We start from the raw sequence: 13360 nt of genomic DNA, 5'->3' as shown, positions 1-13360 counted from the left end.
CACCCTCAACAGCATAGTGAGGGGACCCCAGAAGCCACCCCGGTGCATTTATGGCAGGTGCCCGATGGTGGGCAAGGCTGTCCTGCAGAATTACTGCTCTGTTCAGGGGCTCCAGGCTGGCTGTGTGTGTGGACAGGTGACTGTGCAGCTGCTGTGAGAGTGGAGTCTGGTCTACAGGAGTGCTATCCCATCTCAGGACCTGGCCTGGCTGGGGGGACCCAGGGGAAAGAGTCCAGGTGTGGCCAGGCATGTGGTCCCCATGTGCTCCCTGGAACAGGAGCTTTTAATGAACCAGGGATGGGGGGTGAGCATAGAGGAGGACCCACCATCCAGATCTGCCTCTCCCCAGTTGGTTGGACTTACCAGGAAGGTAGGAAGAGGTGGTGGGCACTGCACTTATGGCAGCATAGGAGCCCAGTGTCCAGGTGGACTAGTGGCTAGAAAGTTCTAGGGTAGCGGCTGGGGATCCAGGTCCGGGGAGAAAGTCCCCACTTCTTGGGTCAGGTCCCCAGGGCAGGAGCTGGGCCACAGTGTGCCATGCATGAGAGGAGCTGTCCCCATTGTCCTGTCTGATCCTCCCCCGTAGGCAGACAGCAGTTTTGGGGGAGCCCTCGGCAGGTCCCTGCCAGTAAGCGAGGTGCCCAGGAAAGGGCACTTGTCTCCTCCTCCATTTTTTGAACAAATTCATCCAAGGACACAAGACTCCTCTCTCTCTCTTCCTGTTCCTTCCAGGTTGCAGGAGGTTCCCTCAGGAGAAATGCTAGCAAGGGTCTGGGGTTGTAAGGACCCCGCTGGGCCCCAGGTCTTAAAAGAAGAACTACTGGCTGACCACCAAATCCCCGGACAGCTCACTGCTCCAACTGTGTGTGTGTGTGTGTATGTGTGTGTGTGTGCACGCACGCATGCGTAGGGAGTGGTGGGGTGGGCCTGGGCCAGGGAGAGAAGGAGGGGCTATGGGACCAGTGGGAGGCTTGCTGAGCCTGCAGCCACCACTCCTCCTGCTGCTCCTGCATGCTCCCCGGGGGCCCGACACGTGGCCCCTGCACATTGGGCCATGTCCAGGCCATCTCTTATCTCCCTCTGCCTTGGCCCCAATTCATGTCAGGCGGAGGAAGGCTGACATGGGGACAGGTGTGACAAGTGTCTGGCTTCCTGGTGGAAAATTGGCCTGAAAGAAAAACTCTTCACTGTGAAGGTATTCCATCGACGTAGAGCTGCCGGATGTGACTGCCACAGAGCCGTCAGGGCCAAGACAGATGGCGGCCCTAATGGACTCCATTCTTCACTGGGGCTGCCTGCCTGCCTGTCTGCCTGCCAGGACGGGCCAAAGCGGGGGCGGGGGGGGCACCTCGCCCCGACATGGGACCTCTCTCCATGCCTGCATCCAGAGGACCAGCAACAGACTTCCAACACTGCACGCTCCAGCCCCAGTACCATCCCCCCATCCCCTTCGCCCACCTGGACTGGCCCTACTGCCTTGGAAAGGGGAGGGTCCACTGCCCTGCCTCCCTCCCTCCTGCTCCAGGAAGCACTATCACTGGCCCCCTTGGCCACAACCCCTGCTCCCACTCCCCACCCTTCTCCTGGACATGAGTGTGTCCTGAGGGGCAGGGGCTATAGAGCTGTCCCTTTGTGGCTCATGGAGACCCATTTCCTGCCTGAAACCCCATGCAATGTTCAGTCCCTACCCAAGGCCCCCAGCTTACAAGGGTAGAGAGTGATTCCCTGCTCTGTCCCTCACTTCTGCCCCACTGATGCTGGGGAGGGATGGGACAGCAGGGGCATCTCTGCCTCTTTAGGGTCCCCAGTCCACATCCTGAATGTCCCACTTTGACAAGCTCATATAACTTTTGTCACCGCCAAAGACCACCCTCCCTCCGTTGGAGGTTATGGCAAGCCATCTATTGCATAGCAAGTTCCTGGTCCTACCCCTCCCTGCCCCCCTGTCCAGCTCCTGGAGTCCACAGCAAAGGCCATGCAAAGCCTGATGAGCCTACTGCCAGCTATGGGGCTGGCAGGTGTGGGCAAGCTATTAGAGGGTCTATCAAGTACCCCATCCAGACCCTGGCTTGAGATCTCAAAAGTGGAACACACTCAAGCCTGGCAAGACCTGGCACTCCTTGATGAGCTGGGGCCACTGCTGGACTGGGTGTGTGTTTTTGGAGGACTGGGAGAGTTTGTTCAGGTTTCCCATGCCTGCTGACAGCCGCGATGGTGGGTGGCAAGGTAGGGAGAGAGGGGCAGGTGGAGTGGAGCCTGCATGCTGATAAAGGAGGTTCCAAGGGCTTGGCAGGTGCCAGTTAGCTGCCAGCTGTGTCCTTTCGGGGGTGGCAGGGTTGGTAGGCCAGGTGGCCACCATCCTGTGGGGTGACATTGCAGGGGATGGTCACTTTGCCCCCGACAGCCAGGTGCTGTGGTGGCCTTCAACATGGCTTGGGGCTGAGAGGGGCTCTTCTGGTCTGGGGAGGCTACAGTTCTCCCACCACCCCACCTGCGTGCCGCTCGCTGGCCATGGGCACCTACGTCAGCCTCCGGAAGTCACTGAAAGGCATTGACCTGCTTTTCCAGGAGGCAGTGCAACAGCACCCGGGCCTACCACCCAGGGCAGGTGAGAAGCTGCCAAGCGTTTCCATTCCAAATTGATTTCAAATGAGGAGTTATCACACACCATCATACAGGAATAATTTGTCACTTGTTTATAAAGAAGCCGTTACCCACCCAACCGCCCCAGCCTGCCTGCTGCCTCAGGCTTAGCCACAGGGTCCCCACGTGAGCACTGAAGCTCAGGGGTGGAGGACGGTGACACCAGGCCACCAAGGTGGCACTTGCCAGATTTAAGGAAAAAAAAAAAAGGGAGAGAAAGCTCCCACCCATTGGCTCATGCCCTCAACACGTACCACAGTTAGGACTGGGTCAGAAGAAGCTGGGAGCCATGAGCTCCATCCAGGTCCCTCACACGGGTGGCAGGGGACCCAAGGACTTGAGCCATCACTGCTGTCTGCTAGGGTCTGAATTAGCAGGAATCGGGAGTCAGTAGCCAGAGACAGGAAGTGAACCCCTCTTGGTCCAAAGTGGGATACCAAATTCACACCCCCATCTCCTGCCCCCATGCCTGGAGGAAGGGACTTTGCTGTCCAAAACCAGAGTGATGTCTGTGACAGTAAGCTAGGGGACAAGGTAGGGCTATGTGGCCAGCAGTGCAAAACTCAGACAGCTCTGGGAATCTTATTTTTTTTCCCCCTCAGACCAGGAGCTCTCTCTCCATGTGTCCTGGCTGCAGAAGCCTCTGGATCGGAGAGCTCAGGGTGCCCTGGGAGACCTCGACACATCCTCGGCTACCCTTGGCTGAGCAGGCGGCAGCAGATCCCTGTGCCAGATGCCAGGTGCCCTGGCCTGCAGCCCTCCTTAGCTCCCCCCCTCCTACTCCACCTTTCTCCTCCAGCTCCTTGGAGGCACCCACTGCTAACCCACATTTGTCTCTGCCTTCTGGAAGATTCACTTCTTATTTATTTCTGAGATTTCACTGCTAGAGAAGCAGTTGCTATTACAATAGTAACATTTGGGTCAGCAGTCTCTGACAAAAAAAAAAAAAATTAAGATCCCCCCTTGTCCCTGCTGCAGCAATCAGCCCCCTTGGTGGGTGGTGTGAAGACTGGTTTACTGGGCCCTGGTGGTCCCTGGAGGCAGCAGCCACAGTACCCTCCTTAGGTTGGCCAGCGGGAAACGTCACATTCCTGAGACTTCCATCCAGCCCCTGGCTCCTCCAGTGCATGACCCAGTGTGAATTTCCCCCAAATGCAATGTCCAGCTTATGTTTCCCAAATCCCAGTCACACAGTTGTTCCCCATGCACACAGCCTTTTGTTTTTCCTGGGGTTTACAGTTGGCTTTGGTTTTTCTCTGGTCTGGGAGCTTCCTCTCCCCCAGGATTGGGGGTCTCTGCCCGGGTCTTTCATTTTCCACTCCTGGGTGGAGGTTCTTACCCTGTTGATCTGTAACTTCCCTTTGTCCCTTATCATTTGAAGGCCACAGTGTTCCTGGGCCCCTGTGTTTTTCCTCTCTGGGTTTAGGTCTTAGGTTTGGTTCAAACACGTGCCCAGCTGAGTGAGGAGTGCTTCCTGGAAGTGCCCCCACCCTGGCCAGAGTTGGCAAGTGTGATTAAAGCTAGACTGGCCAGGGCCAGCCTTCCACGTGGCACATGGCTCCTCCTCAGAGTTTTGGAGCCATTTTTGTCTTCTCCTCCCCCTCGTCCGGTGCCATCATTCACGCTTCTCCTCCTGGAGCCCTCCCCCGACTGTTGGTCCCCAGAGGCCCTGGCAGCCACCCCCGTGAGCAGTGTCCCAGCTCAAGCTGCAGAGGGGAGGGGACTTGGTGGTAAGATTTTTCTGACAACTTCTCAACTCCGTCTTGACAAGATAGCTGGCCAACATTTACCTTCTGAATCTCATTCATCCTTTTTCTTGCTCTTGTGTTTCTGTTTGCAAGATTCTCCTGACCTTGTTTTTCTAACTCTTCTATTGATTTTTTTTTTAATTTTAGCGATGCTATTTTTAATTTCCAGGTACTCTTTCGTGTTCCCTGCTAGCTCCCCATTCCCAGCGCCCTGCTTCAGTTTTAGATCCCCCCTGCACCCTTGGAGGTGCTCCTGGGTGTTCACAATCCCCCCCACAGGTCAGTCTCCCATCTTTTTTCTGCCTGGGTACCCTGGTTTGCTACCATCAGGGGCCACTTTCTCAGAGTGTCATCCTGTCCTCTGTCCCTGGCAAGATGTGCTCTGTCACCTCTCGGGCTTGAACGAAGGTTGGCATGTCTACCTGTGGAGGTGGGCAGGGTAGAGGGCATTGAAGCACTGCTTGGTGTATGTGTGTGCGAGTTGGGGGGTTTCCTGTGAAGTGAGCCCCTCTCCCCCACCTTGGGCTTCTCTGCACTTCCTTATAGACCTGCCCATGAGGCTGGGCTGGCCATGTGTAACCATGAGCATGAAGTTCCCAGGGTGAGGGTGGTGCCCAGTGAGGTATCCAGGGTCAGAAGCATCTCTGAGGTCCTGGGACAGGTGGGTGCTGGGTTCCTTGAGCCTGCACATCAGTGGGGTGCAACCAGTTACTATCAAAAGCAGGTACAGATGAGGCTAGTACTGCAAAGCCCCATCCTACCCTCGGCCAGCCAGACAGGGGGCCTGGGTCAAGGATGGGGTGCTGCCGAGGCTGGGGAGCGCCCAGTGGCTGTGCCTCCTACATACTCCATGGTCTGTGGAACATAGGGTCTACTCTGGTCACTCGTGATGGAGGGGCGAGGGTACTGGGTCCTGTCCCTGGCCTTGGAGCCCTTTAGTGAAGAGTCAGGACAGTGAACCCCTCACTGTCCCCCAAGCACAAGGGGCAACTGTCAGCATCCCTGTCCCTCCATTCCCATCCCTTAGCTCCCTCCTGTTGGTCACAGCGCCACATGTGAGGCTGGGGCTATGGAAGGCTTGCAGGACAACCCTGTTCCAAGAAGCCCCTCCTTCAGATGATGGCCAGGTATGGGAGCGGGACATCCTTGGGCCTGTGCCCAGCCCCAGCCCAGGGGCATCTGGTGGTGTCCGCTGCTGCTAGTCCACCACTCACTGGCTGCAGGGGGTTCCCTGCTCATGTGGATAGCTGGCCACAGGCCAGGCGGGCTCCAGGTCAGCACAGAGGCACCCTGGGCACTAATACTGCTGATGGTGACAGTGAAGGCGCTGCTTGCTGGTGGTGATAATGATACTCATGGTGAAAATGACCTTGACCCCTATGAGGATAGCCAGGGCCTCTATGGTCCCCCTGTCCCTTAACATTCTGGGGCTTGGAGCGGCCAGGTCTGAATCTGATGAGTGCAGAGGGACCACCCCTCCACTCCTTTCACTCCCCAGTCACACCCTGGCTGCAAGTGAGGAGTCTCATGGCTGAGTCATCAAGCTCCAAAAAGCGCTGCCACTCCTGCTTGTCCACAGCCAGGGTCTCCATCTTGCTGCTACCCGTATGCTGTTGCACCGCTCACCCAGTCCCACTACTGCACAGCCAGGACTGGACACTGGTCAGGAACATTCACAGAGGGTTGTGGGAGCTACTGCGGCAACGGGGCCTCCAGGCTCCCATCCTTCCGCCAAGCAGCCGGGGGACAGGCTGATCAGACACGGCCCGGGCAGAGGCCACGCGCCTGCCTTGTCAGTCGTGTTGTACAAGTGCTGAGGGCGACAGAGCACGTGCTGCTGTGCTGGCGGCTTCCTCCCGCAGCGGTGGTGGCAGAGAACAGACCCTGTGCCTGGCTGCGGCTCGTGGTAGGAGGCCTCGGGGTGGGAGTGGGGTGTCCAGCAAGCCCTCAACTGCTTGGTGTTCGCTTACACCTCCATCCCAATCCCACCCACCCCCAAGGCAGCCCAAGGTCCAAGTCTGTGCTGGGACCACAGGATTATATGTGTGTATGTGTCTGTCTGTGGTATTTGCTGAATGTACCTTCCTGGCTGGAATCACAAACTTCCTGGCTTGCATCCTTGAAGTATTCACTCCAATGTCAAAGTCCCTGAGGGTGCAGGGCAGGGCACCCTCATCCTGGGCAGAGTCAGGTGAGCAGGTGGCTGTAGGGGCAGCCCAGTGCCCACCCTAAACACACACACACACACACACACACACACACACACACACACACAGAGGGAGGTCCCTTAACCTGAGACTCCCAGACCAAGGTCATGTCAGGCAGTGGCTGCTCTCTTGGGAGTCCCCTCCTCTGGGGAACCCAGCCTGTGCTGGCCTGCCATGAACCCCAGGATGGGGATATAATTTTCCCGGTGATTAGGCATCAGGTGTTTATGGCAACTGATGGAGTAGGTGGGGACGAGGAGGAACGCTGGCGAAGCCTCCTGGAGTTAGCCTGCAGTGGCTGTGTCCTGGGCTGGCTGAGCTGAGAGCTGACATCCTAATGGGTTCCCAGTGTGTGTGTGTGTGTGTTGGTGGGGGGGGTGGGCATAAGGTGGGGAGTGTTCTGTCACAGCCAGAGCCAGCTCAGGCTGCTGGAGCCCCTAAACACTCCCTGTGGGCAGAGTGCTCACCCTGGACCTCAGCCTGGTGCGGTGACGGGGCAGGACCCCCCTGTGTCCTAGCTGAGGAGAAGAAGCAGGCTCAGGGAGTAGCCAGGCCCCCCAGGTAACAGGGTTGGGGGAGACTGGAGCCCTGACTTGAAAGGGGCCTAGGTAAGGTAGATCCTCAGGGGTGCTGTACGGTCTGGAAATGTCTTTTTTTTTTTTAATAAAGATGTATTTATTGCAAAGTCAGATACACAGAGAGGAGAGACAGAGGAATATCTTCCGTCCACTGATTCACTCCCATAGTGACCACCATAGCCAGAGCTGAACTGATCCTAAGCCAGGAGCCAGGAGCCTCTTCCAGGTCTCCCAGGCAGGTGCAGGGTCCCAAGACCTTGGGCCGTCCTCCACTGCTTTCCCAGGGCACAAGCAGGGAGCTGGATGGGAAGCGGGCCCACTGGGATTAGAACCAGTTCCCCATACGGGATCCCAGCATGTGCCAGGCGAGGACTTTAGCCACTAGGCTATGGCACTGGACCCTGTAAACTTCCTCTAAGGGAGATGATTAAGGGTAGGGGAAGGGGCAGGCCTATCGATAGCCCTGGGACTGTGAGCAGGTGGCTTCTGCCTCACTTCTTCTCATCTGTAAGATGGGTCAGTAAGGTTGAGGTCCTAGGAAAATTGAGCAGAATTGAGAGGGCTCCCCCATTGCAGGCCTGCCTGGGGTGGTCTCGGGGGGAGTGAGTTGGGTGTCACAGGGAGTAGAAGGGCGTAGCATGGGCCAGAACGGAGGTGGGGGTCAGCCAGGAAGCTGGGTCTCCAAGGGGCAGGGGTGGAGAGAGGGATGGAGGTGACCTTATCTGTTCTGGACTTGGACACACCCCTAGAAGATGCAGAACCCCCCCCCCCCATTCTGATCCCTCACAGCATTCTTCACCCTCACACCACCACGAGGAGCTGCTGCCGCAACCCCCTTTTTACTTCCAGTTCTTGAATCCCGGGAAGGCAAATGGCCTGCACACACACACGTGTCTGTGGGCTCCAAGGACAGGGCCGGAGAGAGGGAGGGGCGCTGAGAGGTGCATGTGAGAAGTGGAGAGGATGAAGGGACAGATGGGCGGGGGAGGGGTGAGTCAGTGGTGGGCAGCCGGCCGCGCTGGGAGAGGGGGGAGCATCCTTCTCCCACGGAGGGCTGCCCTGACCCTTGGCGGTTGGGGGACAGACGCCCGGCCCCTCCACCCCCGCCCGGAGCTATTTCTGGCTGGCCCTGGGTGTGCTTGAGCTGTGGTCTGTGACGCGGCCACTTCACAGGGACACGGCTGGTGGTGCGAGCTGGCCGCATCTCTGGGGCCCAGCCCCAGCACCTGCCTATAAAAACCCCTCTCAGCGCTGGCACCTGTGGCTTCTCAGGTCCAGGAAGGAAGGACCTCGGGCTCCTTTCTTCTGCTCTTTGTGGTCTGAAGGGACCAGGAGACAGCAGAGCTGAGCCACTGCCTGCCTCAATGTGCCCATTTTTAAAGCAGATTGGCGATGCACCTGCCTGCTCACCACCTGGGGAGTGACCAGGGATTTTCCCCAGACTGCCTTACAAGGGGGAGGAATGGAAGCCAGAAGCTCCAGCCCTCCAAGGCTCCTGGCCCTTCATGGTATTCAGGGAGCAGACACATCTTCCTGGGACCAACCACCAGGAGTGGGAGATGGAGACAGGCTCCTCAAGGCAGCTGCACCTCAGTATCACCTGCCCTCTGGCTCTGGGTTGGCAGCCTGGGTCTCCTCTGCTCTGCTCCGACCCTCTTCTCCCCATCCCTGCTCTGACAGGGTAGTCCTTGGGGCACCATGGTGCACTAGCCCTAAGTGGAGCAGTACAAGCAAGGCAGGTGCCTAGCTGGGCTGCCTGCCCTATGGCCCTCAACACCTTCAGCCTTCACTTCTGGGTTAGGGAGGGGAGGAGAAGGCAAAGGCACAGACCTGTTTCTCACCAGCCTTGATGGGCTCAAATGTAGAGAATAGGGCTTCCTGTGGCTCCGGTGAGGACAGGGAGCAGGCAGGAAGTTGCCAGGTGCAGCCCCACTTGGGGTAGGGTGAGGTCGGGCTCAGGAGACAGCTTCCCCGCCCCTAAGCCTTGCCCACTTTGCTGAAGCAGAGGGGTCAAGGGGGCTACTGGAAATCTGAACCAGATTTACAAAGTTGAGTTTAATTTCTTTAACTTTAAAAAAGATGCCCGCCCCCTGCCCATCCTGCTCACCCCAGCCTCGCCAGAGGGGTTACCATGGAGACCAGCAAGCAGGCCCCAAGGGACCCCCCCTGGCCGGAGCCAATTAATGCCAGTGGCTGTGGCTGCGGCTGGCTGGCGGGAGCCCAAGGAGAAACATTCTCACAAGTTGAAGTTGCTGTCCAGGTGGGAATGGAGCCGGGTTTGAGCCTGCCCTGTCCCTGCTCCATCCACTCTCGTTTCACCGGCAGACTCACGGGTGGGCAGGCAGCAGTGCAGAGGCAGGAGACCCCTGTGCGCCCTGCCCTGCCCTGCCCGTTGCCCGCAATGCAGCACGCGAGGCCTAGGGCAGACTCTACTTTCCCTGATGGAGGCGTTGACCAAAACGGGGTTAGAAGAGGGGAGGTTATCAGCCTGTGCTGCAGGGGCTGGAGGTGGCGGCCCCGGGACTTAGGGGGCGGTTCCTGGGCTGGGTCCTCGCTTCTAGAACCCCCGCTCAGCTCAGCAGAGGCAGCTCCCTGATCCTGGGTACCTGGGAACCTGATTGTAGGGACGCACGCACACCTGGTGACCAGCGTGCACACTGGGCTCAAACAGAAGGGACCTGCTGTGGCAAGGGACCCAGTGTGTGTGTGTATGTGTGTGTGTGTGTGTGTGTGTGTGTGTCTGGGTGGAGACCGGGTCAAGTTGTTTGGGTTGGGGGATGTTGCCTCTCTTCTCCGTTTTCCCCCTTCCCTTCCCCTGGTCCCTGGTCTGCACAATCCTCTTCACGGTGGCATCCTGCTCCTAGGAAGGTGTTAGCTGTCAATTCAGGTGTTAGCTGTCAATGCAGGTGTTAGCCGATAACTCAAGTGTGAGCTGATAAGCCACAACCCTCCCTGGGGGCATTCACTTTTTAATAGACTTACTCCAGAAGGCAGAAAGAAGCCCCAGCGTTCACAGCCTGGGGATGGAGAGGAATTGGGACTGGAGGGGGGGTTCTCATAGTTCTGAGCAGTGAACCATGAAGCACAGTGGGGTGGGGGTGTGAGCAGCGCCGGTCAGGGCTGGCTCAGGAGCCCCAGGTGTCCCCAGCCCTGGCAGGGAGGGTAAGGGGAGATGGAGGAGAGGTACAGGCTGCCCCTGCTGGGTTAGGGGTGGAGTGGGGGTGACAGGAGGGGAAGCGTGAACTCCTCTCCAGGGGAGGGGACTGCAGAGAATGAGGCCAGGGAGGGAGGAGACTGAGGGAGGTGCTCCCTGTCCTGTCGGGAAGTGCCAGAGAGTGAGGAGAGGGGGAGGGTGTGTGCAGGAGAAGGAAGGGCTGCAGCCTGCCAGGTCGGGAGCAGTGGCTCAGAGCTGTCCTCCGTTCCCCTCTTAGCTGCTGCTCCTGGGACAGTCGCTGGGGTGGGGGGAGGGAGGGGAAGGCTACAGTTGCTTCATCATTAAAACAGCAGCTCTTCCACTGTAGCCTGTCTCCCCTCCGCCCAGTGCCACAACCCCAGGATCCTGGGAGCCAACTACTGCTGTGTGGCAGGTGGGGAGCTGGGTCCACTTGGTGTCCTGGGGATGTGCCGGAAGCTGGCCTAATCATTTGGTCGTAGGGGGCCAGGGTGGACCAGGGTTGGTGTCAGGTGGGGAGCCCAGGGAATTGTGTTCTTTGGAATCCTTGAGGTTTTCTGCAGGCAGACACAATCCATTCTGGCACCTTCAAAGCGGGATCAATGGGGGAGTGAGCTGTGTGTCACCTCCCCCTTCCCCACACCCTTAGGAGGTGGGGACAGTTGGCACCCAGCCCACCTGTGTGTGCATCAGGTGGGGCGGGGTCTTCTAGCTAGGCTTCCACATATTGGCGGGGGGAGGGGAGGTTGACTCCATGGCAGAGAATAGGGTGGTGTGTTAGAGAATTACCACCCCCTAATTATCAGGAGTGACCCTAGCTCCAACGGGATGCCTCCTCCCCGCCTCACTGAGGTCCCCTGCTTCCACACTAATGGTTTCTTCCTCTGCTCCTCCTGCCTCCTTCTCCCCCTCCCCCCAGGGAGCCGGCTGCTGGCATGGGTGCTATGGCTGCAGGCCTGGCGGGTGGCTGCGCCATGCCCAGGTGCCTGCGTGTGCTACAATGAACCCAAGGTGACCACGAGCTGCCCCCAGCAGGGCCTGCAGGCTGTGCCCGCGGGCATCCCAGCCGCCAGCCAGCGCATCTTCCTGCATGGCAACCGCATCGTGCAGGTGCCGGCTGCTGGCTTCCGGGCCTGCCGCAACCTCACCATCCTGTGGCTGCACTCGAACGCACTGGCCCGGATCGACGCGGCCGCCTTTGCCGGCTTGGCGCTCCTAGAGCAGCTGGACCTCAGCGACAACGCTCAGCTGCGCGCCGTGGACCCCACCACGTTCCACGGCCTTAGCCGCCTGCACACGCTGCACCTGGACCGCTGCGGGCTGCAGGAGCTGGGGCCGGGCTTGTTCCGGGGGCTGGCAGCCTTGCAGTACCTCTACCTGCAGGACAATGGGCTGCAGGCGTTACCGGATGACGCCTTCCGCGACCTGGGCAATCTCACGCACCTCTTCCTGCACGGTAACCGCATCCCCAGCGTGCCCGAGCGCGCCTTCCGCGGTCTGCACAGCCTGGACCGCCTCCTATTGCACCAGAACCGGGTGGCCCGCGTGCACCCGCACGCCTTCCGCGACCTTGGCCGCCTCATGACGCTCTACTTGTTTGCCAACAACCTGTCAGCGCTCCCTGCTGAGGCCCTGGCGCCCCTACGGTCCTTGCAATACCTGCGGCTCAACGACAACCCTTGGGTGTGCGACTGCCGGGCTCGACCGCTCTGGGCCTGGCTGCAGAAGTTCCGCGGCTCCTCCTCCGAGGTGCCCTGCAGTCTGCCCGTGCGCCTAGCCGGCCGCGACCTCAAGCGCCTCACCGCCGCAGACCTGGAGGGCTGCGCGGTTGCCGGGCCCTACCGCCCTATGCGGACCGGCGAGGGCCCAGGCGAACTGCCCAAGTGCTGCCAGCCGGACGCCGCCGACAAAGCGTCGGTGCTGGATCCCGGCAGTCCCGCCTCGGCCGGCGGCAACGCGCTCAAGGGCAGGGGGCCCCCCGGGGACAGCGCGCCTCCACCGCTGCCGCTGCCGCCGCCGGCCAACGGCTCGGGCCCCCGGCACATCAACGACTCGCCCTTCGGGACCCTGCCCGGCTCCTCCGCCGAGCCTCCGCTGCGGCCTGAGGGCTCCGAGCTTCCCCCGGGGCTGCCCACCACGGGCTCTCGTCCCCGGAGGCCGGGCTGTTCCCGCAAGAACCGCACCCGCAGCCACTGCCGCCTGGGCCAGGCGGGCGCGGCGGGCGCAGCGGGAGCAGGTGGCGACGTGGAGGGCGCGGGCAGCGGCGGGCCAACACCGGCCCGCAGCCTGGCGCCCCTGGGCCTGGCCGCGCTGGTACTGTGGACGGTGCTCCGGGCCTGCTGAGCCGGGGTGCGGGTGTGTACATAGGGGTCTCCCTCGTCCCCGCCGCAGCCAGCCAGCCAAGCCAGCCAGCCTACCCCACCATGTTTACAGGGTCTGGGCGGCGGCGTTTGTTACAGAAAAGCCGTCTCCCGCCCACAGCGCGGGCTATACAGATATGCATTTTATTTTACTTGTGTAAAAAAAAAAAAATCGGACGACGTGGAATAAAGAGCTCTTTTTCGTAGACTGTGGGTTCTGGATTATGTGGACGCTGCGGGGGTGGGGGGTGGCTCCCTTCTTCCCTGCTTCCCCACCCCTAGTGGAGGCTTCCTCCCCTTCCCCCGCCCCAAGACCCTCACCACCCAGAAGAGGGATTGCCTGGCATGGGAACAGCAGCCTCTGTGGCCATGTCATCTTTCCTCCCAGCCACCAGCCCGCTGAAAAAGCTGGGCAGATGGCAATGGCTGCCATGGTGCCTTTTACCCTTGGGAGAAGGCGAAGGGGGCCCTGGGAGACCCCTGCCCACTTCCCCCTGCTACTAACAGTGGGCAGACAAGGGGTGACCCTGAAGGAGAGGTAGGTGAACAAGGCCGGTCAGGTGCTTCTGGTCCTGTCCCCTGCTTGTGACCCCCCCAGGACACGCCCCACCCTGGCCGTGCACCATCCCGCAGAGCCAGGCCCCCCTGCGCA

The 13360-nt window shown here is 59.9% G+C and overlaps 1 protein-coding gene across 1 annotated transcript; it reads left to right on the top strand.

Annotated features, from left to right (window-relative positions):
• Window positions 1-2511: 2511 nt before the first annotated feature.
• RTN4R (reticulon 4 receptor) lies at window positions 2512-12691 on the top strand. Its single transcript, XM_041003572.1, has 2 exons — window positions 2512-2608; window positions 11268-12691. Exons 1-2 carry the CDS (start codon window positions 2512-2514, stop codon window positions 12689-12691), a joined length of 1521 nt encoding a protein of 506 aa, XP_040859506.1.
• Window positions 12692-13360: the final 669 nt, after the last annotated feature.

Source organism: Ochotona curzoniae, unplaced genomic scaffold (assembly GCF_017591425.1).
Source record: "Ochotona curzoniae isolate NIBS_2020 unplaced genomic scaffold, NIBS_Ocur_1.0 scaffold_274, whole genome shotgun sequence".
NCBI classification, from domain to species: Eukaryota; Metazoa; Chordata; class Mammalia; order Lagomorpha; family Ochotonidae; genus Ochotona; species Ochotona curzoniae.
Note: the sequence above shows the minus strand (reverse complement) of the source record. Positions and strands in the feature narration are given on the sequence as shown.

Excerpts from the sequence above, each read along its gene's own strand:
- RTN4R (XM_041003572.1), top strand. The coding sequence starts at position 2,512 with ATGGGCACCTACGTCAGCCTCCGGAAGTCACTGAAAGGCATTGACCTG. Across the intron at positions 2,609-11,267 it reads GGGCCTACCACCCAGGGCAG|GGAGCCGGCTGCTGGCATGG; the intron begins GTGAGAAGCTGC and ends CCCTCCCCCCAG.